This window comes from Candoia aspera, chromosome 1 (assembly GCF_035149785.1).
Source record: "Candoia aspera isolate rCanAsp1 chromosome 1, rCanAsp1.hap2, whole genome shotgun sequence".
Classification (NCBI taxonomy): domain Eukaryota; kingdom Metazoa; phylum Chordata; class Lepidosauria; order Squamata; family Boidae; genus Candoia; species Candoia aspera.
Window position 1 is genome coordinate 257,076,170 of NC_086153.1, and position 23,220 is coordinate 257,099,389.

The 23,220-nt window shown below is 38.8% G+C and overlaps 1 protein-coding gene across 1 annotated transcript in view; it reads right to left on the reverse strand.

Moving 5' to 3' along the window:
- ANO3 (anoctamin 3) overlaps window positions 1–23,220 on the reverse strand; it is a 99,578-nt gene that overhangs the window by 74,481 nt on the left and 1,877 nt on the right. The window contains exons 2-4 of the mRNA XM_063293127.1: window positions 17,656–17,792; window positions 1,835–1,993; window positions 259–359 (exon numbers count right to left, since the gene is read on the reverse strand). Of these exons, the coding sequence (XP_063149197.1) occupies window positions 259–359; window positions 1,835–1,993; window positions 17,656–17,792 (397 nt within the window). The remainder of the gene's footprint in view (window positions 1–258; window positions 360–1,834; window positions 1,994–17,655; window positions 17,793–23,220) is intronic.

The following is a 23,220-nucleotide window of genomic DNA, read 5'->3' on the forward strand; positions in this document are numbered from 1 at the left end:
TGGATCAACATGAGGATCCTTGTAGTGAGAAGATCCCTCTACAGAGTAATGTGTTGCAGCGTGTATTAATAATAGTGCTATTAATAAAACGCTATGATCACTGTAAATAAATTTACTTGATACTACACCATCCATACCTTAGAAACTACCCACATTGTGGGTAAAAAATGTAAAGTTCAACCTATATAAAATAGTTTTTGTCAGAAAAATAAATTCTTCATTAAACAACAGACAAAATTAAGTATTTTATTCTGTTACCTGAAAGGCATCCTAATGTTCATTCTTTCAGCATATTTGCAGAGTGTGTCCCAAGGACAATGAATTTTTACAAACATAATGTCATTGTTTGTAACAGCTGGCTGCAAAAAAGAAACAAAGTAATAGGAACAAATCTTTCAGATTTAGGTGGCATTTTCTTTTTTTTTCCTTGAAACACTTTAGATTTATGATTGGGCTCTAAATTTCAATGGAATTTCAGCTTTCAGCCAGGGGTGTTCTTTCCATCCATTAGAGATGGAATAAAACTTAGAATGGTATCTACTGTATATCTGATGGGGGGAAAGAAAACAGAAGCTACACTAACTCAGTCTTCAAAGATCACACCACTTTCTGAACTCACTTCAGATGTGAAAAATAAAATGACCATATCTAGTCATATGGGTATATGGTATTTAAGTAGTCTTTTATTTTTTAACTGTCCACTTTGACTTGTTGAAGTTAAAGGTATTTCTAAGGAAACTACAAATATACTGTTTCTACTCTTCTTTGGCCAAAAAAATGGGTAGGATGGAGGCCCACCTCTAATCTAGCTAGGGTTCCAGCTTATCAGAAAACAGAGTTATCACCAACTTTCAGAAACTAAATGGACATTACCCCACAAAGTCATAAATAAGTTTATTTTGGGGCTATTAATAAATAACAAGCAGCCTAATTCTTCAGGCAAGGTGTTATGAGGGAAGAGCTGGCGAGCCTGTGGCAGGAAGACATCTGTCCTGGCAATGCCCATACACCCAGGAAAACTGCACACATATCATCTAATATTGCAGGTATTCTTTCTGCCCCAAATCAGACCTTTTGGGGGACTGGGGAAGGAAATTTTTTGGCTCTGCTGGAGAGGCTTCCAGTTCGTGCTACCCTCACAAGGCTAGGGAAATCCAGGAGTCCCTCCCCACTGAATTCAAAACTGCCCCCCCATCCCCGTTTTCATCCTGTGCTGCAAAAGCAATGAACAATCTGTCATTTTCTTCCCTCTGCTTTATGACTGTTCTGCTGTATTTATGATAAAGCTGAATTTATCGGATGAGCAGCAGCATCATTTTTTTCCTAAGTTAATTCAGGAGGTAAAGGATACTATAAAATCTCACTGCCACCAGCCCCAAATGTCCTTTTCCTTGAAGCATTGCATCTTAGATAGGAGAGGGGGTTATAAATTGTCTCTCACTTACGCAGAAGTCTGGTTGATTATGGACAATTTGAGAAGAACACTGTATGATCAGACAGTATAGGATTTAAATTGTTTCTCTTTAAGAGGTCCATCAACAAAACTCCTCCATGCTCATCTACAGAATTATTTTTTAGCTTTTCACATGGATTACTAGTTTCTCTTTTTTCCTTTGTTTTAAATATACTTGCTATTTTCCCCTTCTCTTCCCTACTTTTTACACTATTTAGCTCTCAACTTGCCACTGTTTGCTTCTACTCTCCAAGGTCTCCTAGCTTTTTTTTTTTAAGGAAATGTCCAGTTAACCTGCAATCACTTCAGTAAAATGCAAATCATCTAATGGATTTTCATTACAGTAGTAGCCATTCTGAGGAGATAGAAAATGCTACCCACCTCTCTTTCTAACATTAATCCTTCTGCTCGTAAATTCTTTTCAAAGGTGCTTCTTTTCTCAATTTGAAGACTGGACTTTTTGTAGACTAAAATGTAATCAATACGTTTTTTGCCATCCTTGAAGAACAGGCCTGATGTTGCCAGGGCAGACATGTCACTCTGAAAGAAAAAGAGGATATATAATGGACGTTTAAACATAGGAACACCGTCCAAGAAAGGATTAAAAACATGGGAGGTATTTCTAGGCACTGTGGTTTCTTTTTAGCCCTAAGAATTATATCAAAGACAGAAGAGAAACCTAGAAAAAAGTACGTCTTGCTCTTTTTCAAATATTTTAAACAATTTGTCCCTAAAATCCACAGATTTAGATAAATATAATCAGGATATTGCCGGCATTCAGTCCTGTAAATCTGTATGAAATCTTCCTCAGCATCCTTAATTAAAATCAGGAGTGATCCGACTTTAATGGCAAAAGGCTTAACTTAACATGTGGGGGAGGGAGATATGGGGCTCAATAGGTAAGTTGATGGTACAAAGTGAGTCACACAAGACATTCCTTTTTCCTTTTTTGCAAGAATTTTGAGAATTTGTTTTTGCTTACTTGCTTACTTGTTTGGATTTATAGCCCAAATGTTTCAAAAGAGTTCAGTACTAATATGGGAGAGCTCCCCTAATGCTATCCTCCTCTTTTTGGGGGAGATGGGTGGTGATGGAAATTTGAAATATATATATATAAAACAACACTGTAGGTTGGACTAAGAAGGAGGGACTAATAAACTCCATGATCAAGGAGAGATTTTGAACCTCAGACTCCCTAATTCAGTTTTTAACCACTACAGGGCATTGGTTCTCTTTTTAACTCTGTTAAGCCTAGATTAAAGTTCATTTGCCATCAAAAACCCAAATACCAAGCTTACAATCCAAAATAGTTGGGTAAAAGCATGTGGGAAAAATAGGAAATTAAAGAATTATTTACATTAGAATGGTTTTTAAAAATGAAATCACTATGTTAAGTCTATTTTCTGACTTCATGCTACCATTTCAATGCTTCTTGCCTCAAAATGGCACAGCTAATCCCATTTATTTTTGGAAATTGTAGTTGGAAACGGCAGCATAAAAGCCCTCAGGTTGCCAATCTCTGATGTAGATGACAAAGGCAACATTTTGGATTCCAATCCCTCCTTCCCTGCAGTCTCAGTGGCCCTGAAGCTGCTTAGCCTTGGCATTATTTGCCTTTCCTCAGAGGTAAGTAATAGAACAGGGACGAGTGAGGACACAGGTTTGGTACCTATTTGTTGCAACTGCTGCTGATTTATTGCCTATAAAGCTTTAGGCAAATCTTTTGCCCATTATGTATAGAATATCAGGGAGCAACAAGCCGTACAAGACCCATTAATAAATCGTCATTCTAACAGTAACATCAGATCCTACTAACAGAGGAGGAATAGGTTCAGCATTTCTCTTTTTTGTGTCTAGTCTTATGTTTCAGATGAACCATGATTCAGAGTGACAGCAAAGTGGAATACCCTCCTGGTAAGTGGATATCATGAGCAAACAGCATGTTGCACATGCCATAATTCTGATATCAGTAAAGTTGATGTTTAACACCTAGTATGAGATGGTTAGATAGCATCACTGATGCAATGGACATGAATTTGAGTAAACTCCGGGAGACAGTGGAGGACAGGAAGGCCTGGTGTGCTGTGGTCCGTGGGGTCACGAAGAGTTGGACATGACTGAACAACTGAACAACAATGCAGGAAATGCAGAAAAATGATTGGCCTTATAAATGTTATGCCCTGTCCCTGAGCTCTCTTTTTGTGCTAGAGCAGAAAATGTAACCATACAACAAGACAAGCAATTTGCTCTTGTTGGGATTCTACCTAATCAGTGAAATCATCTTCTGGGTTTATTTACTTATTTACTAAATAAACACTCCATATCTCTATTCACTCAGGGGTCTATCTCCTCCCCTTATACTCAATCAGAGTTCTGTGGCCACTGTTAACACCCAATCCCCACTGAATTGTTTTGGATCTCTCCAATATAGTTTTGTTTCCCTTGATTTCTACTTCTTCTAAAGGATGTGTATGGTTCTATTCCCCAAACTTGGAAATTCTGTAAGTCCCCAATATTTCTTTTTTGGCTATAGATGGTGCTGCTTCGCCTCATTAGGACCCACACAATGAATCAGGTCACTATTAGTCTTCAGCTGCATGCCGTCTCCAGACATCTTGAGCTGCAGTTCCTAGAAGTTCAGACCTGGAGGGTGCCAGCTTGAGGATGAAAAAATGCATTTGAAGGTTGAATTGATAACTATTCTACAACCTGCAGAATTCTGCAACTCCACTGTTACTTTAGTTGTACCCTGAACAAACAACAGAGCTTCATGGGCAACAGAGTATGCCTGAGGTCCCCATTAATGGTCAGTAATAAAATGAATTAAAATAATTTTAAAGATGCATTAATACAGATGGCAACACCTGTCTGACCTTGTAGGAGATAAGAAAAAGAGCAGGGATGGGCTTGGTTAGGACTTAGGCAGAAGACTACCAGGAAATACCAGGACTATAGCTCAACTGGGAAATCAAAGCACATTCAAGGAGAAAGCACTGGCAAACCCTTGTGAGTACTGTTGCCAAGAAGACTGCACAGACATGTCCATGATGTCCCCAGAATTCAAGCTTGACTCAACAACTTTACTTTTTAATGGTAACTTTTTTCAAGAGGGAATTACCAATATCCCTTTTTATAGAGTGGATAACAGTTCTGCATAAACAAGTTCAAGACTGCACTGCAGCAAGATTTATTTGTGACTGTGTTGTCACCAATATAGCCAAAGGGAGATGTATTGGGTAATAGCTCCTTCACTATCTGGCACTACATCAAGCTCTTTGTAGTCATTTGTTGTCCTGATGTTTTCCTATCTCTTTTGTGAAATGCAAAGAACCACCTTAATAAAAGTACTTTTATCTATTGGTTATTCACCCACGCACCACCATCCTCCACTTTTCTACCAGACAGCTTGAAATGAAAGAATGTGCTGCTCAGCTGGTTCTTCTGTATCTTTGCAGCCATTTACTCTTCACCTTAACTGACCTCTCCTTCAACCTGAAGGTAAGACTGGAAAAAAAAAGTGATATATGTTTCTAGAAACGAAAACAGTTTAATCTATATATCCAGTCTAAAACCTGCTGCAGCTCATTCAGGCCACGATATTAACCAGGAATGGGCAATCTTTTGGAAGCCAAGGGCAGGCTTTCTTTAGGTGGATAAGTAGATGGCTGAGATTCATCAAAAGAAATGATAGTGCAAAATTTATGGGTCTTGTCACACACCTGGCCATGTTCTCCCTCTTACAGTTTGCAGGTAGAAGAAGTCTATTTTAAAATGTTTTTCAGAATCATGCCATTTGGGGCAATCATAATTTCAAAGGGAAACTAGGCAAAATCGATGTGTTTAATTTTACTGGGAAATACTTTTGGCTCTTGCAAATATTGTGGAAGTCTTCCTGACAAAAACAATCAGCAGTAACAACTCATCCACAACATTTCAACCTGCATGAAAACTGACGAAGCGCTTGTCTCTTCATAAGATAAGACTGGTGGACCATTCCCACCCTACAGACTGAAGAAATAAAAAAATATATGAAGTGGTGCAATTTCTGGATTCCTAACTCTGCTAAGAGAAATCATAGCACTAAGGGGTGTGCAGCCAAATTGTTTACAAGGAACTTCTTATAGCACAGATGGAGGGTATTAGTGGGCGTGGGACAGGCATACTAAAACAACAGGTGTTCTGCCACTTTGAAAGGGGAATAGCGATGGAAAGATAATAATTAGCAAACAAATTATTTCAACAAGGACTTAGATAATGCCCCCCTTCAAAAATAAGGGGCTTTCATGAGTTTCTTTCAGCATCTCTCTTGCAGATTAGAATTATACACCAGGTGATCTGTGTTGGCAGGATGCAGCTGATGAGCATGCTATTGTTTTTGTTTCTGAGTTCCAGTGCCATAACCACCACCCAAGCAGGCTGGCATGGCATTCTGTAGAGTGAGAGATGACCTTGGAGAGCCTAGATGTAGATGATGGTCATATAGGAAATAGAGGAAGCTTGAGAAAGAAATTCAGGCTGGCTGATCCCTAAATCATTAGAGCAGTGTTCCTCAACCTTATCAACTGGCTGGGGAATTCTGGGAGTTGAAGTCTACCCATCTTCAAGTTGCCAAGGTTGAGGAACACTGCTTTAGAGTATGAGAGGGAGGGAGGGAAAAAACTCAATCAGGCTTTCAAGATTCTATTACTGTAGCCTCTCTCAATACTTCCAGGCCAACTTAATCAATCAATCAATCAATCAATTAATTAATTAATTAATCAGATTTTATCACTGCTCATCTCCCCCCACCAACAAGGGACTCTGGGCGGTTTACAAAAAACAAAATTTAAAATACAATACCACCATAAATACAATAATTATAACTATAACTATAAATAGATAAAAGATGTAAAATATGGTAGAATCCAGATGGCTAAGACTACCTCAATCAGTGAGTATCAAGGGCCATTCTAAGGTGCTAGCCATCCCCATGATTGACTATTCCTCTCTCCGCTCCAGACATGCTTACACAACCAGGTTTTTAATTTTTTGCAGAAGTCCAGGAGTGAGGGGGCTTGTCTCACCTCTGGGGGAAGAATGTTCCAGAGGGTGGGAGTTACTGCAGAGAAGCCTCGCCTCCTGGACCCCACCAGATGGAATTATTTTACAGATGGGGTCCATAACATGCCCTCCCTGCATGACTGGGTAGGACGGGTCGATGTTAATGGGATGAGACGGTCCTTCAGGTAACCTGGCCCCATGCCATGTAGGGCTTTAAAGGTGATAACCAACACCTTGAATTGGAGCTGGAAGCAAACTGGGAGCCAGTGCAGTTTGCATGGCAAAGGTGTTATATGTGCCACCCTTGGGGCACCTAAAATTGCTTGCACAGCTGCGTTCTGGACCAGTTGAAACTTCCGGATATTCTTCAAGGGTAGCCCCATGTAGAGTGCATTACAGTAGTCTATATGGGAGATGACCAGGGCACAAGTGACTGTTCGAAGGGCCACTTGGTCCAGGAAAGGATGTAATTGGCATACAACACAAAGTTGAGCAAAGGCCCTCCTGGCCATGACTTCCACCTGCTCATCGGTTATTACTCATCAGGTCTGTCTGGGGCAGTGCAACCCCATCCAGGACCAAAGATGACAATTTCCCAGATACTGAGGAGCCATTTATTCACAGCCACTCCATCTTACCAGGGTACAGCCAAAGCCTGTTGCTCCCCATCCAGGCCCCCACAGTACCCAGGCACCTGGAGATGGTGATCATGGCATCACTTACTTCACCTGGGATGGAGATATACAACTGGGTATCATCAGCATACTTATGATACCTCATCCTGTGGTGACGGATGATCTCGCCCAGCGATTTCATGTAAATGTTAAAGAGGAGCGGGGATTGTCCTGAGCCCTGAGGCACTCCACAAAGAAGGGGCTGCAGGCTGGATCTCTCGCTCCCTATCAACACAGATTGGAACCGGCACTGGAGGAAGGAGGTGAACCAGTGCAGAACTATGCTGCCCACCCCCAACTCCCTGAGCCAACCCAAAAGGATACAAGGTTGATGGTATCGAAAGCCGTTGAGAGTTCAGTTCCAGGGACATGGCCTACCTTGGAGGGCTGACACATTCTGGGGAAGGGAATGAGATTTGTTTCCTCCTTGGATGAGGAGGATCAGGGATGGATTCCTAGCCTGACCTTTGCAATGAGTCTCAGCCTCTAGCAGGGTTGCTACAGATAGCTGAGGCCTCAGTATCACTGAAATAGTTACTTAAGATACCTTTACTCTTACCCCATTAGCCACACTACTGAGCCCACAAGAACAACATCAGCTCTGGGTTGAGAGCCAGAAGATAGAAAGGAGGAGGAGCAGACCTTTCCTCCATGCTGTGCAAGATGCACTGCTCATTAGTAGTATATGCCCTTGATGTGTCAATCATTTGTTATTAGATCTGATAGGCACTGGCTGTGAATTAACAGAGGCTGAGAACATGTTTGTTAAAGGCTTTACCCAGAGGGATTTAGTGCTGAAAGAATTCATTTTCATGTACATCAGGCCCTGTTCCATTTGATCCTAGATGTTCTGTTTTGGCATGTGTATCTATCCACCTTGATCTTTGAATCCTGGCTGGCATGTGAGGTTTGTTTCTTGGAATCTTTAATCCTCTGCGCCACCTTGACCATACGTTTGCTTTGCCCTCTGAGTCAAGTTTTGACTGTTTTGGCTCGGACTGAATCGAGTTAACAGTCTTCGTAAACAATTGGAGATATCTCATGAATTTAGGGCTTGCTGAAAGTTGGTGGGACAGGGCAGTGGATCCTATAGTGAAATGCCATTCAACTGTTTTTACTTCTTTCTGAATCACATTAGAGTGCTCTTTGGTTTTATCCGCAGTATAACTGTTACCCAAGAACAATTATTTTCAATTTTATCCTCAAATCTACAGTTAATTCACAATTGATTTTATTTCAGTATGACTGATATTTAGTATCACTTGGAAGTAGGCTATATTGTAAAAAAAAAAGTTTTGCCTTATATTGATATAAGGCTATAGTGGCAAATCCAACATTAATGAGAAATCACAGAGACTATGAACAGTACAGGTGACAAGTGGGGAATAGATTGCTGTTGTAAATGTGACCATTGCATCAAATTTGTCCAGCAGAGGACACTGTTCAGGACAATATATCATAAATCTCTGTATGATACTTAACAGCTGGAAATGGCATAAGATAACTCTCATGCTGAGATTCCTCACTATTACTTCCAATAAAATATAGCAAACCTATGCTAATATATTATTGTGTCACATTTTAAAAAGGAACAAAGGCAATTACTAAGCATATGTCTGAATTAAGTTCACTCCCAGTAGCATCATCAAATGATCCCACTGACCCTTGACTGTAAGATTCTAAACTCTTGCTAAGAATGTTCGTTTCACAATATACAAATATGTTGCCAGGTGATATTGAAAATCCAATATGATTTAGGAACCTCCTCTCTCCTAATTTTACCCATCACTTGATCACTCTGTTAAAGTACTTTATCAATTTTTGATCAAATATTGTATTATTTCATGGGAGACATATCACAATAGGTGTTGGGTTGTTTTAATTGTGCTTTGTTAAACAAGTCACAGTGACCTGGATCACACATAACACTAAACCATATACAACAGTTTACCAAGCCATCATGGCAGGCTTTAGGCATCATGCTAAGCCAAAAGCAAACTATAATATGGTTTTGTGTGAAAGGTGAACCTAGCCATTTCTCTTTTCTGAAAACCTTTAAAATGACTATTTTAATTTGGCCTGACCATGTGCATGGTTAACTGTTTCTGTTGGTAGCTATTTGACTAATATTCTACTTACAATGCCTGATTAATCTCCCCTAATGAAGGAATCCTATATACTCTGGAAAAATGGACATGGCCAGGGGACGGGACTCATCTTGAAAGTGCAAACCATTGAATACAGATCTGTGCTAACAAACCAATACGTACTTTCTCAAATTAGACAGAGAACTTGGTTTTTTAAGATCCAATTTAATAATTCTTAAACTGCAAAAAAAGGTAATTTTAGTTTCATTTATTAATACATTTTAAGACATTTAAGCAAAGACAAAGGTTCCATTCTATAGAGGCCATGCTTCTCTGGCAGACAAGCAACTGATCAAAGGCTCTTTTTCTTTATCCAGGAATGCTGTTGTTTTAAATAGAAATAGTAATCATATTACCCTTTTTATCTGTTTCAGACTGAGAGAAAACCACATTAAATGGCAATCTTACACATTCAAGGGAAGGTAGAAGACATTAATCAAAGAGGATTCTTCCTGTCAGCTCTTTCTTTGAATCCTTTCCAAAGCCCAAATATAAAAATACTGAAGAGAACTTTGCAGAAAAGAGACTATTCTTTTATCATATCCCCTTATAATGTGAAGGAATCTAGGGGATTCATTACAAAAAATAGTTAGCTTTATAACTTTCAGAGTTTTATTACAGAATGTGCATCCAGAACAATCCACTTTTGTCTTCTTGTCTAATAAGCTTATTCTAGTATTCTAGATTCACTATTTCACTATCAAGGAGCTTGATGAAACACAGACAAAATTCAACTAGTTCATTTCAGAATTGTTCTTTAGAAAAAGAAAAGCCTTGAACATGACCTTATTTCAAATGTATTATTTATTCATCTAGGTACTAATAGTTAGAGATCAAAAGGCACAAAGTTCTTCTGAGTGGCTTTTGATATCCTCACAACCATGAACACTTAATTATGTACAATTCAGTTAAAAGACTTGTACTGGCTAGAGAGTTATTATACACCCATTTCTAACTTCTACCCAGTACCTTCAATCCATTAACATATCCTTCTGCTTCTGTGAGAGAGTGGTTTTATTTTAATAGGGTTCTTAGTAACCAATTCCAAAGTAATTTGCTATGTATGTATTTGAATATGCTTTTGAATAAATTATGAAATCAGTTTGATCTACTGTTCGTTTGAGCCAGAGCTTGAAAATATCCACCCAAAATCAAGAATTATGTAGTCTAACACTTTTGAACAAGGAAGGGTACCTCAAAATGACCGCTTTGAAAGACAGAGGCTACTTCCCTGAGTAAGCTTGCTGTATGCTCATCCTGTGCTTTCAGGCAGCTGTTATCAGACATATGTGTTATTTGATTTCTGTTTGATGCAGAAAACACACCCTGGATCTTTAGCTATGGTGAATCTTATTTCTAGAACCTTGGTATGCAGAATGCAAAGAATATACTTTTTGCATTCACCAAATAAATTCTGGAACATGAAGAATAAGGTGCAACATATTATCAGGTATGCAATCAAAGGCAAGATATTGTATTGCTTAGGGAGTGGTGTGGTGCTTGCAGCAGAAGCAGCATTCTCAGCTAGATGAAAAGCCATGTTCCCAGTGTTGGTCATTCTTACTTCTAGCAGCTTTCCTCTGGGAAATTACTTGATACAATAAAGTTCTGCCAGGGCATATTTGAGGCAGAAACATTCTACTGCATTACTGACAACATAATTGCCCTTTTAAATTTTCCTTTCTATTTTATCTTTAATTTTCCATTTTGTTCATGAATATATGCAGGGATATAGCCCACTCATATATATATATCACCCACACTTATTCACATCATAGGCAGCATGGGGGTGGGGGAAGTAAGATTTTAAGGATGAAAACTTTAAACATTCTCTTAAATTGAACTTCCTCCCCAAAATACTACAAAGCTGAACCCCACTCCAAGGTGCTCTATGCTAAGTTGGTAGCAAACCACCCTTCACCCTTCACTTAGCTGGCATTGCTTGGCAAGTGACCCCAAATCAGATGTCACCTCCATATCCAAGAAGTGACAGCTTAGTTAGGAATCAACTTCAATTTCTTTGGGTCTGAATTTTTTCATCAAGGAAAATGAGGAGTAAGTGCCATCCTGAGAACATCAAATTGTCTTCAACTCTATTTTTCACTTAATGTCTTCCAAGCTTTTTCATACATCCATTTTCTTTACATATTGGAATCCTTGCTAAGCTTGCTCCATATACCTATTGTCATTTACACACTTCAGATTTCTGTTCACTGACAGTGGCTAGAAGGGTTTGATTGCTAATGAAAGCCTAGTTAGTTATGTAATCAGGAAGAAACAGTCACGTCTGGTTGTTGAAACCATCCTCTGCATCTGTGTTTCATGAGACTGAAGATGATGTAAGGATGACTTTCAAAGCTTTACAGAGCCTGTGAGAGAATGTGGTGGCTCAGAACTCTAACAGTCTGGTTCACACAACCATATCAACAGTCTCATTCACACAACCATATCAATTATATTATATCACATGTTGGAATACAGGCCACTAAGTCACATCTGATATGACTACTCAGCCATCAGTTACTTCAGGAGGTGTTGAAAGCACTCAAGGCAGAATTTTCTTAACTGCTACACTTAAGAAAATGAGTAACATGAAAATGTACAGGTGGAAGCTTCCTCAGGAGGCTAAAAAAGATCAGCATGACTCATATTTAAGGGACAAGTGAGCAAATTCACTCATAATGGAAAACTCCTCTTGCCAACCATTTGACTGAAACAGTATATCAAATATCATACTTCAAGATGTCTAACATTTTTAAAGAAAGCAGATTTCATTTTCAAATGTTTGTACCACTTGAAGACTCAAAAGTATTTAAGCCACAGTTAAAATTCTGAACTTTTAATATATTGGGACCAACTATACCAAAGACATAAGGAGGGTTTGCTGAAGGGTTAATTAAATTGGCTTAAGGAAAAGCCTTTCTTAATGCTTTCAGGAAAATTCAAATAACTGTCAAGTCCATGTGAGGCCACATTAGTAAAGCTTATCTTTCCCAAAAAATGGTACCATGAAAATGGCAGAAAAATATTAAGTTAGCAATAAATGGAAAAAGTAAATTGTCCAAACTGACCTTGCCTCCTGTGACTTTGTGGGTGTCCTCACTTAAGCAAAAGACCACGCTGAGACGAAGAGATTGTTTCTAGTGTTTATTAACTGCTATAGTAGACAGAAAATCCTACCAAACTGAAGGAGTGTGGGAAACCCAGTGTCATGTTCCCCGTTGCAAGGCACCCATGCATCACAACGGGGAACATGCCTTTCAGGAAGGGGGAAGGAAGGAGGAAGGAATAATTCTTATCCCTTAAACACTTTAACACTAATCACAAGGACAAAGGAGGCACACCTTTGCCCAGACCAGAGGAGCCATCAACATATCACCCGAACATCTCCACATTACCCCGGGGGACACACCTGCACCGGACACGGGAAGGAGACAGAGGAAACCAGCGATGATCCTCATGATCGCCCATCAACAGACCGGTATCGCTTCCAGATCGCCCATCAAGGGTCCAGATCCAGCTTGCGGGACAATGGGGGGTGGTGGACGGCAAGGTCCACACCGCGGGTATATACGAGGTACCCCACAACCACGCCCGCATTCCCGTCTTTTTTGCGCGTATGCACTCTGTACCCAATAAACGGAAATCCTTAGCCCCATCTAAGTGAGTCCGTGCCTTATTGGGGAATGAGGCAACCATTACACCCAGACAGATATACCCCAAAACTCAAGGCAGGTCTGCTCTGAGTTTCTTTGAAGGATAGTTCAAAGCCTTTAAACTACGCATGTGTTTTCCCCCCTGGATAGGGGCCCCCTCCTGCTCACCATCCATACAGTAGGCAGGTCTACTTAATTGTCTTGAAAAAAATACAGCATCAATTACCTTCTCTCAATGCCCCCCCCCCCCCAACTTCCTAGTGGAGCTTACATTCTTCGGTTGTGTTTCCTGATGGTCTCCCACTTAATTACTAACCAGATCTTATCCTGCTTAGCTTTTGGAGATTAGCCAAGGTCAATTAGTTATACATACAGTAAAAAAACAATCCCTTCTCACTCATATGGGTGGTCTGTGTCTTCCTCAACCTCAGGTCCTCTACCAGAGGCCTGGGAGTTTGAGAGTTCTGCGCAATATCTTAGCTGTTCCTAGCACTGCACTCTTCTGGACAGAGAGCTCTGATGTTGTTCCTGGGATCTGTTGGAGCTACTCTCCCAGTTTGGGGGTCACAGCCCCAAGTGCCCCAACCACCACTGGAACCACTTTGGCCTTCACTTTCCACATCCTCTCTAGTTCCTCCTTCAGGCCCTAGTACTTCTCCAGCTTCTTATATATATGTGTGTGTGTGTGTGTGTGTGTAAATACAGTTCAGTTAAAAATATAAACATGTTTCACTTTAAAGTATTGTGCTGAAAATTTTACAAATATTAGCACTAAATATCACTGGGGAGCTGGCATTTTCCACAGAATGTATTATTCTGGACTTTTACTACTTGTAAAATATATATATAACAATCTATATCCATTTATTCTGAGTTCAATGAACTGGGAACATACATCACACTGTGGCTTAATGCAACACTTCGTGTCTGACTGAAAACCATATTAGAGCCTAGTCTGCTGACTCAGGCACATGTCTTCCAAAACATCACAATTCAATGGTCTTCCAAAGAATAGAGTACTATAGGAAATATTATAGGATATGATGAACTGTGGCATTTCTCCTAGCAATGAATAAAGTTTCATTTCAGCCGTTTATCACAACATTGTTGATGTAAGATATTCTGTTAAGACATAAAACTTTGTGAATATTCAGAAACTTGGCTTCATCAGCAGGGCTGTCAGTACCAATACATGGGCTGTGATCGAGCCCTGGAAGAAGAACCTATTGCAGAGGGGCCATTTTATTTCTCTTACTAATCTGAGGCCCTTCAAGCATAGTATTAGTGCATACTTATTTGCAGTGGAGAAGGTCCACTGAAGATTACTGAGAGATTACGAAAGGACAGATGCCATGATTAGCAGCAGAAAGCTACTACTGATGTTTATAAAGCTGATACAGTATTGCTTGTTTGCATAACATGCTTGCTCATAGTTAACTGAACTATGAATTTCCTGGTAACACATATTCTAGATTTGCATAATACATTATCTATAAACTAAGTTCACACTCTGGGTTCATATAACACATTAAGGCGAGGATGATGAGGATGATTAGTATCTTGCACAAATGCATCCTATCAAATATATATTTGGGCATTAAAGGGCAAAATCCTCTTCAGATTACTCTGGTTATGTTTCTTTGATGGACTAACACAAAAAGTGCAGAATGTTATCAGTTAGAAGTAGCTATCAGAATGAGTCTCTAATGAAAGAATATGAAGTGTCTTTAGTAATGATATGGCCATTGTTTAGATAATAGAAACAGGAATGAAATTTCTTTTTAGCCACTGATTGCCTCTATAATGTTAATGCCAGTGCTCCTTACTGCATTCTTTTGCAGCTTTTATAGCTGCAATTCTATATACACTTAAAAGGACTCAGTGCTGCATGGCTATCTAAGTATAGAACTACCCCATTAACATACAGCTTGATTCTCTGTAGTGATAACTGCATTCCCTTTTGGCTGGCTTTGCAATAGCATAGCAGCTATTGAAAAGAAACAGCATACCACCTGCCTGGTGGCTTTCCAACTTATATTACTTCACGTTATTTCAGAACACAAGGTATGTAGGAGTAAGTATGTAGGAGTAACATTGAAAAGGAGAGGTATGAATTACTAAATATGTAGATTTCAGAATGGATTCATGAGGTGCATCATATCTTTTGAACGACTGCCTGTCCCCTTAATAGTTTTGTATTTAAACAGAAGGAAAAGGTAAAGTATCGTGTGACTAATAGTGAGTCTCTGCACCTACAACCATCATGGTTCAAGATATTGGGAAAACATCTGGTTGCAAATATGTGTCATGCTATCATTTTTCATGATCTTAGCTAACAGAGATTTTAAACTGAAAAAGAAGAAATGGTATTGTCAAAGTAGGAAGCCTGCCAATAATAAACTGCTACAAAATATGGAATCATCTTTAAAGACCAAAGGAGTTTTGTGTGAAACACTCCCTCAAAGCTGCTTGCTCCATCCATCCATCCATCCATCCATCCATCCATCCATCCACGTTTGAGGCCATGCAACTCCTTAATGTATCTGGGCAGCTTACAAATAAAAAATGAAAAAAAACATATTAAAAAATCATGTATAAAAAGAAATCATGGGTAACTGGAAGAACAATACTCTTAAATGTAAAACTGAATCTAAGTAAAGGGGACACTATGATCACCCTATCCTAAAGCTTGGGAGAACAACCAGGTTTTTAGTAATTTCATGAAGGTGAAAGCTGCATAAATCTCTGGGGAAGATATGATTCCAGAGGGCAGGTGCTGCAACAAAGTAGGCATGCTTCCAGGGTTCTGTAAGATGACACTGTTTAAATGATGGGACCCAGAGTGCACCCATCCTGCTTGATTGTGCTGGATGGAGAGACAGAACTGGAAATAAGTAGTCCCTCAGATAGCCAGCCCTCATGCCATGGAGGGCTTTAAAGGCGATAACCAATACCTTGAATTGCACTCAGAAGCCAACTCAAGCAGGAGCCATGGCTTCAGGACGACCTCCAAATCATGCACCAGCTCTGAATGGGGGACTATAGCCCCATCCCCAATGAAAGGCAGAAAAATCCTCAGATCTGAATTTTGGTGGACTCAAAACCCACAGTGACTCAGTCTTGCTAGGGTTAAGTTGAGTCTATTCTTCCTCATCCTGATCCCTGCAGCCCCCAGACACTGGGAAAGAACTGAGGCAGCATCATTTGATTGGCCAAATGTAGAACATTGGCACAGATGTATAACTGAGTATTATCTGCATGCTGGTGATACTTAACCCTGTGCCAATGGATGACCTCACACAGCAGCTTCATGTAGAAGTTGAACAAATGTTGCTTCCCTTTGCTGTTTTGCATAACCTCACAGCTTCTCCAACAACACAGCTTCTCCAAGCTTTGGGAAAGGGCAGGGTAAGAAACAGGTAGGAGAGAAAGAAACACTTCAAGGCAATGGAATATAATTCATCAAAGCATATTTCATTGCCATTTCTCTTTGCCAATGAGAATGTTATCTCTATCAGACAAATATTTTCATTGAGATAATCCTAAGTCTCCTCACAAAGCCTAAAAGCAGATGGCCAGACAAAATGTATATAGAAAGTACTAAAAACATGGAGACGGTGGGTGCTAACAATTCATTTTCTGGGGGGTTTTTTATGTAGCGTCAGGGGAAATTTTTTTTACTCTAAGACAACGTTTCTCAACCTGGGCAACTTCAAGCTGTGTGGACTTCAATTCCCAGAATTCCCCAGGCAGCCATGCATGGCTGGCTGTGGAATTCTGGGAATTGATGTCCACACAATGTGAAGTTGCCTAGGTTGAGAAACACTGCTCTAGGAGCAGAGAGTGAAAACTGTACCATGTGGAAGTATCCAAAAACTCTATGTGTTACATGATTCTATAAGTATAAAGGACTAGAGATTTGCAGTGGATTTTTGAAAGACTAACATGCTCAAACATACAGTAAAATGGCCCATATTTTTACTGATCTGGACATCCATACATCTAAGCATTTGACCTTTTGTGGAGTAAAAAATACAATTTTCTTTCTTTTGTTAGTGGGATCAAAAGCATCCTGGAAGGACAATTTTGATAAGAAAAATGGACTTCAGGAAAGAGACAAGTATCTTCCTTCAATCCACATTGCAGTTTATCACTCTTGCTTTGAATGAAAAACAGGAGGAAAATTCTATGTTCATATGTCACTTATGGAACAATACAGATGATTATATGTAGAATAGTTGAGAACCAATTAATTCTTGAATGAAACAGCAACTTTTCTAAAAGATCCTTAAATGGAGCGGGAGGAACATTGACCCAATTTTGCTTTACTCTAATGGCTATAAAATGAATACATGTTTTCCCATCGCATTTTCAAACTTATATATTAGTTTCCTTCAATTAAAATATCATGGACTCTTCCCTAACATAACCAAAAATAGCCCTGCAAATCCCAGCCCTTCCCATTTCAGTGATTATCACCTCATTACTGCCCTGTCTGCTGCATCCTTGTGATCTGATTCAAGAAAATTATATAATTTTAATTATAAAATTAATTAATATATCTGTTTTGGCTTTGTTGTTTATATGGATTACATTTATAACCGTCTATTCTTTAGATTATATTACTCTTGGTACTGGTATCAGAAGAGGAGAAACAATAATGTAATAATTATAAAAGCCATTACCTTCAATGAAGACTTTGTCCGAGGTTCTGGTTTCTGCCTTGTAGGCGTACTTTTAATAAGCAGAGATTGATCTGTACGAGAATCATAATTCCCATGTTCTGAATCATCTGTATATGTGTCTTTCTCTCTTCCTATGTCTGAGTGGGGCAAAAATACCAGAAACAGAAGGACTCATATGGTATTACTATGGAGACTTTGTAGCAAAGATACAAGCATTGTTCCCTTCATTATCTGCCTTTGCCACTTATTCAGTATCCTACCTTTTCAGGACAAAGTTAATATTTACTTCAAGCAAAATTTATCTTGCTTAATTCTGAAATACGTTTTATGATACCAATGTGCCATAAACTGGTTGTCCTTTAGCTGTTGAATGCATTCTATAATTAAAATGGACAGAATACTTGTAGCTGAAAATTTCAACTTTTTCCAGCATCAGGTTTTTGGTGCTTCAGCATTGGAACTATCTGATTAGAGAACAGTCCTTTCCAGACACAGATGGATGGTCAATTATTAAGGAAATTATTCAGGATGTTTATGTCAGCAAAAATCAAAACAAATCCCCTACTAATTAGAGCAGAAAAAATAAATCTGCTATCAGCATTAGTGAGATAGTTGAGTATTCATTGTGAAATGGCTTAAAAGACATACTGATTTTTTTTTTATAAGTCAGGTGGAAGCTACGGTGGCTTACACTTTGAGTATATTTTATTGATTTTTTGTTATAGATTTTGTTATGGAGTTTAACTTCAAATAAATATTCTCTATGATCACAGCCTTTGCATTTCCTAAGGAGAGATACTTTATGATTGCCAAGTGTCCGTTGTATGGCTTTGTAGGAGGTCAAGAGTAATGAGAGGAGAAATGTATGGGGGGGGGGTATTTTTCAGTTTGCACCTTTCCTTATAAGTTTTGAATTAATGTAAAGATATCATTGCAACTCAGATGGACATAAAATAAACAATCTCCATTTTACCAGTGCTTTCAGATCTATTCTAGATCAGATGCTCAAAGGCATGTCTTGGTGGTTGAATTGCATACAGACAACAACCTTAGATAACTACTTAAAACATCTTTAAGGTGACTGCTGCCAACTATGTCAGGCTTCAGGGTCTGCACCAAGGCATTCTGAAGGGATTTTATACAGCTTACGAGTTACAGGGAGTCACTGAATTCAACAAATTCAAATCTGTTCTATGAACCTGATGCCCTGACTCCAGGATGTGTTCTGCTTTTCATACCTTGTTCCATCCACCACTATGGATTTTACGTGATACACAGGTCTAGAGCGTGGCTTTATTGTTCTTTATGTTCTAATGCTTTATGTAAATATCATAGTGCTATACAGATGGCACTCCCAAGAGTTCCTTCTACCAGTGCTTCTTTCCCATTGTTACATTCTTAGGATAAGCACCAGTCTTGTCAGTGTTTATATGAACAGATCGCACTGACAGATTAGGTCACACCACTGCAGTACATTTATTTTTTTAAAAATCCAATTGTATGGGATGTTGTTGTAGAAAAATGTAAGTCAGTCCTATTAGAAAATAGGTCCAGTAATAATACAGTTAAGTGAACCAGTCGCACAGATACAACAGCTAAAGAAATGAGTCATGTACAACACAGCAAAGAAGAGAAAAATGAAATCAATACATCTATTAACTTTTAATTCATAACTTCAGATGTTGCCTCTCATATAATCCGAATGACTCAGTTAATAAGCATATGCCATGAGTTTGCTTGTAGTGTGCAGATATAAAAAGCTATTACAGTAAAAGACTATACTTGATGAGGTACTGGGCACTATAGAACAGATCCACTGGCCTCTGCTGATGAGCCTTCTAACAAAGAAACACTTTTGTTGACTTGTTGACTTAACTGAAATATTTTTTTCCACAACACTTTGAGGTCAGAAGTGAGATGGAAGCAGTTGATCAGTGAGTTTTTTAAGTAAGACAGAAACAGGATACCAGGGATGATTTTATCTTTACCCCCACTGTGCTCACTTCTAAATGACTCTCTTTCTGAGCTTGGTAAAGAAAAAGTACAGGTAAGCTGACAAAACGTTCTTCTTACCTGATGTACTTCCATTGGTAAAGGAACACATTTTTTCATGATAATTCCTTGTGTGCTATTAGTTTCTCAGTCTCAGTCTAGATCAGCATGTATGAAACCCTTTGTATAATAAAAATGGACTCATGTTCTGTTTGACAACTCCAACAAGGTTGCAATGCAGTGGTAGGTAATTTGGTGCACCACAGATATTTGGATGACATCTCCCATGGCCCATGCCCATTTACCTTGATAGCTGGGGCTTGTGGGAGTTGTAGTCCAAAATATTGAGACTTTCTAGTTTGTCTTCCTTTGGCTGACTCTATTTTAAGGGAATTTTGCCAAAGCTGTCATTTTCTCAGATGCTGAAATAACAATGGTATCACTTCTGGGTTAATGAATGAACTATGAAGAAAGGTCTAAAAACAAACCAGGCAGAAGTGGGTTCTATTTATATATGCTATACAGTGAATATGTGTATGAATGCAATAGTCTTTCATTTCTCTGCAAATCAGAATATGATTATATTTTGTAAGAAAAATGGTCATCCCATTCCAGAATCAAAACTGAATGGTTTTAGGTATTTGGGGCATAAAATAAAGGCTGGAACAGATACTTCCTTACTTTTCTTTGTAGGAAAAATAACTGATCAAGGCACTTTTTGTTTTGTCTTTTCAGCACAAGAAAACCATGATTGGCCTTGTTGGTGCTTACAGATCATAAAAGTTTTAAACACTGATCAAAGCCAAACACTGTTTTTGTTTGTTTTTTACTAAAATACTTTCCAGAAGCATGGTCAACATTTTTGCCTCATCTATATTTGTGTTAGTTTGCCAACATTTAGTATAATGTATAAAAAGATTAAACATCAGTGATATTGGTTTTCATGAAAGATTTATTGCTATAGGATCAGATTACTTATGTCTATCATCAGAAATTGTTATAGATTTATTACTAGCATTTTTTTCCAGTAACAGTAGTTACTTGGTATTACTTCAGTAAACTACAGTTTAGTTAACAATAGAAGAGAATATCTGTAGCTCAGGGTTGAACTGTGGTGTCCTTGTTGCTCTCTGAGCTTGGTTGTCTGCTTGCAGACATTTCATTACCTGGCTAGATTACATCATCAGTGCTAGTGAGTGTGGGGTCTGCTCCCTGTTTATATGCAGTAGCTTGCCCTGCCAGTGTTGGTGGGAGTGTGGTTTTCTCCTTGGTAGTTCCTTGATCAGGGTATTGCTTTCTGCTTGATTGTTTGTCTGGGTTGGTAGTTCCTTGGCACAGTATTGTTTAGTGCTTGATAGTTTGCCTGATGTTAATCCCTGCTTATCTGGAAATTGATTACTGGTGAGGAGGTGTTCTGGTTTTTTTGTTTCCTTTTTAGCTTTTTAAAAAAGGGGGTTAACACCAGGATCAGTACTTTCTACATGAAAAGCTGTCATGTAGAAGATGAAGCAAAATTGTTCAGAGTTGTTCCAAAGACAGAGCAAGAAACAACAGATTTTAAATATAAGGGAGTCGATATTTGTTGGATGTCAGGAAAAAAGAGATTTAGTTACTCATCTTCCTTCGATGAATTTGGCTGAGTCAACCTTAAGTGAAAGTTCTTCACAGATTTAACTGCTCAGAACCACGCCCTAAGTAATGCCACTGTTTATTACTTTGTACACTCAAGCACATAGCAAGGTTGTAACAAGATGCAGTTTTGCAAGTTTTTTTTTTGTTTTTTTTTGCTTTTTTGGCAGTATATTTGACATCTCAAGGTTGTAAGTCAATAAATATTCTGACACCACGATGGTAGGCTAATTAATATTCCATCTTCATGGTTTGCTCTTGAAACAGATTGACATACATGACTTGTTTCCACTATGAAGCTGAAAGTAACAGTGTTTTAGCTAAGAAATATCCAGTATATTGTTGATGGTTTTGCACATTTATACAGTATTGATTTTATATTGGATTGTTTTTTACTGACTGTTAATTTATTCGTAAGCCACCCAGAGTCATTGTGTATGAGATGGGCAGCAGAGAAATTTGACAAACAAACAAACAAAGTATCTTCTATGTAAAACTACTTGTATATATGCTTCTTCACATGCATTCTAGAAACTAAAGGCATTCATAGGAGAAGGTTGCACAGACGCCTGGTACAGGCCACCCTGATGTCATGTGTTATCCCTTTGTGATAGGACTGACACAAATTACATAATTAATATCATTTGTACAATGATATGATGGATGTGATGTCGCTTGCCCCTCCATCATCCCTGAAGTTGCCCATAGAGGGTTGGATTTAGGGAATGGAAGGTATCCTTCTACTTGTCAAGGGGGTTGAGATACAATAGAGTCTCCCATTGTATGGAAGGAGAATGGCAATGTTTGCAAATCCCTCCTTTTTCGGTAAACCCACCTACTGCTTTCTCCTCCTTTCAGACTAGCTTTCAGGAAACATATGGACTATAAGGAGCCTTTCCTCCAAACACAATTATTGTTTAGTTGATGAACATTTTGTTTATATTGTTACCTTCTCATTGTTCACAGGAGAGTTTTTAACTTTCTTTTGAGGTTTGGAATAAACCGTGATGATTTACTCAATACTGACCTGCACCATTGTGGTTTACTTTAACTATTCTTATTACAGTTAGGTAAACTAGAATCAAACTACAGTTTGATCTAGGTTTGTTACAGAACTTCATATTCAGTTCCAAAACTGGAATGCAGAGGAATGCAAGCTCAGGGCTTAGTGCTGTCTACAGCTCTCAAAAGCTGCCATATTTTTTCCCAGGACTGAATCGCTACCCTCTACAGCTGCCATAAAATGTAACAGATGTTGCTTTCTTCTAACCCCACCCCCCTTCCAAGCACCTTTTTTGGAACTGCATTTGAAGCATTATACAGTGCTAATAATTACCTATGCTTAACTTATATATTGATGCATAATAGCAACTTGGGTGGTTTTAGTACAAAAAAACACCTGCCTGCTGTTTGGATGCCTCTAGAATTCCCCTGGACTTGCCTTTGGTTAATGTTCCTACTAAGCTGTTTTTCCCCTAGCCTACAATTTGTTTGTCTCAGTTGTCTGTCCATTTCATTTAGCTAGTACTGCCGTTTGATACGGTTCTGCTCAAAGCAGCTGAGATAACATTTCCCTTTACTTCATGCCCTTCTTGAAACCTCCTGCCTCTAATCCAGCCTCACAAATTGCATCTCTAACTGCATCAGTGTAGATAATGTATACATTGCACTTGGCATATGTTTACTTTTAAAGGACACTCACATAAGCGCCATTAAAGTCATTTGAATTCAAGCAATTAGCAATGCATTTTTAACATGCAGGTTTTTCACTGCTATCACATGGAAAGCTGGTTTCTTCAAGGATGTTTGTTTCTCGGGGTATGTTTTCTTAGCTACGTGGCTATGCAGGATTCTTTGAGAGTCAGGTTAGAAGCAATGCTGACTTGGCTGCCGTATCCTACATTCATAATAGTACAGTACCTGCAATTTCTCAGAATGTCTCGA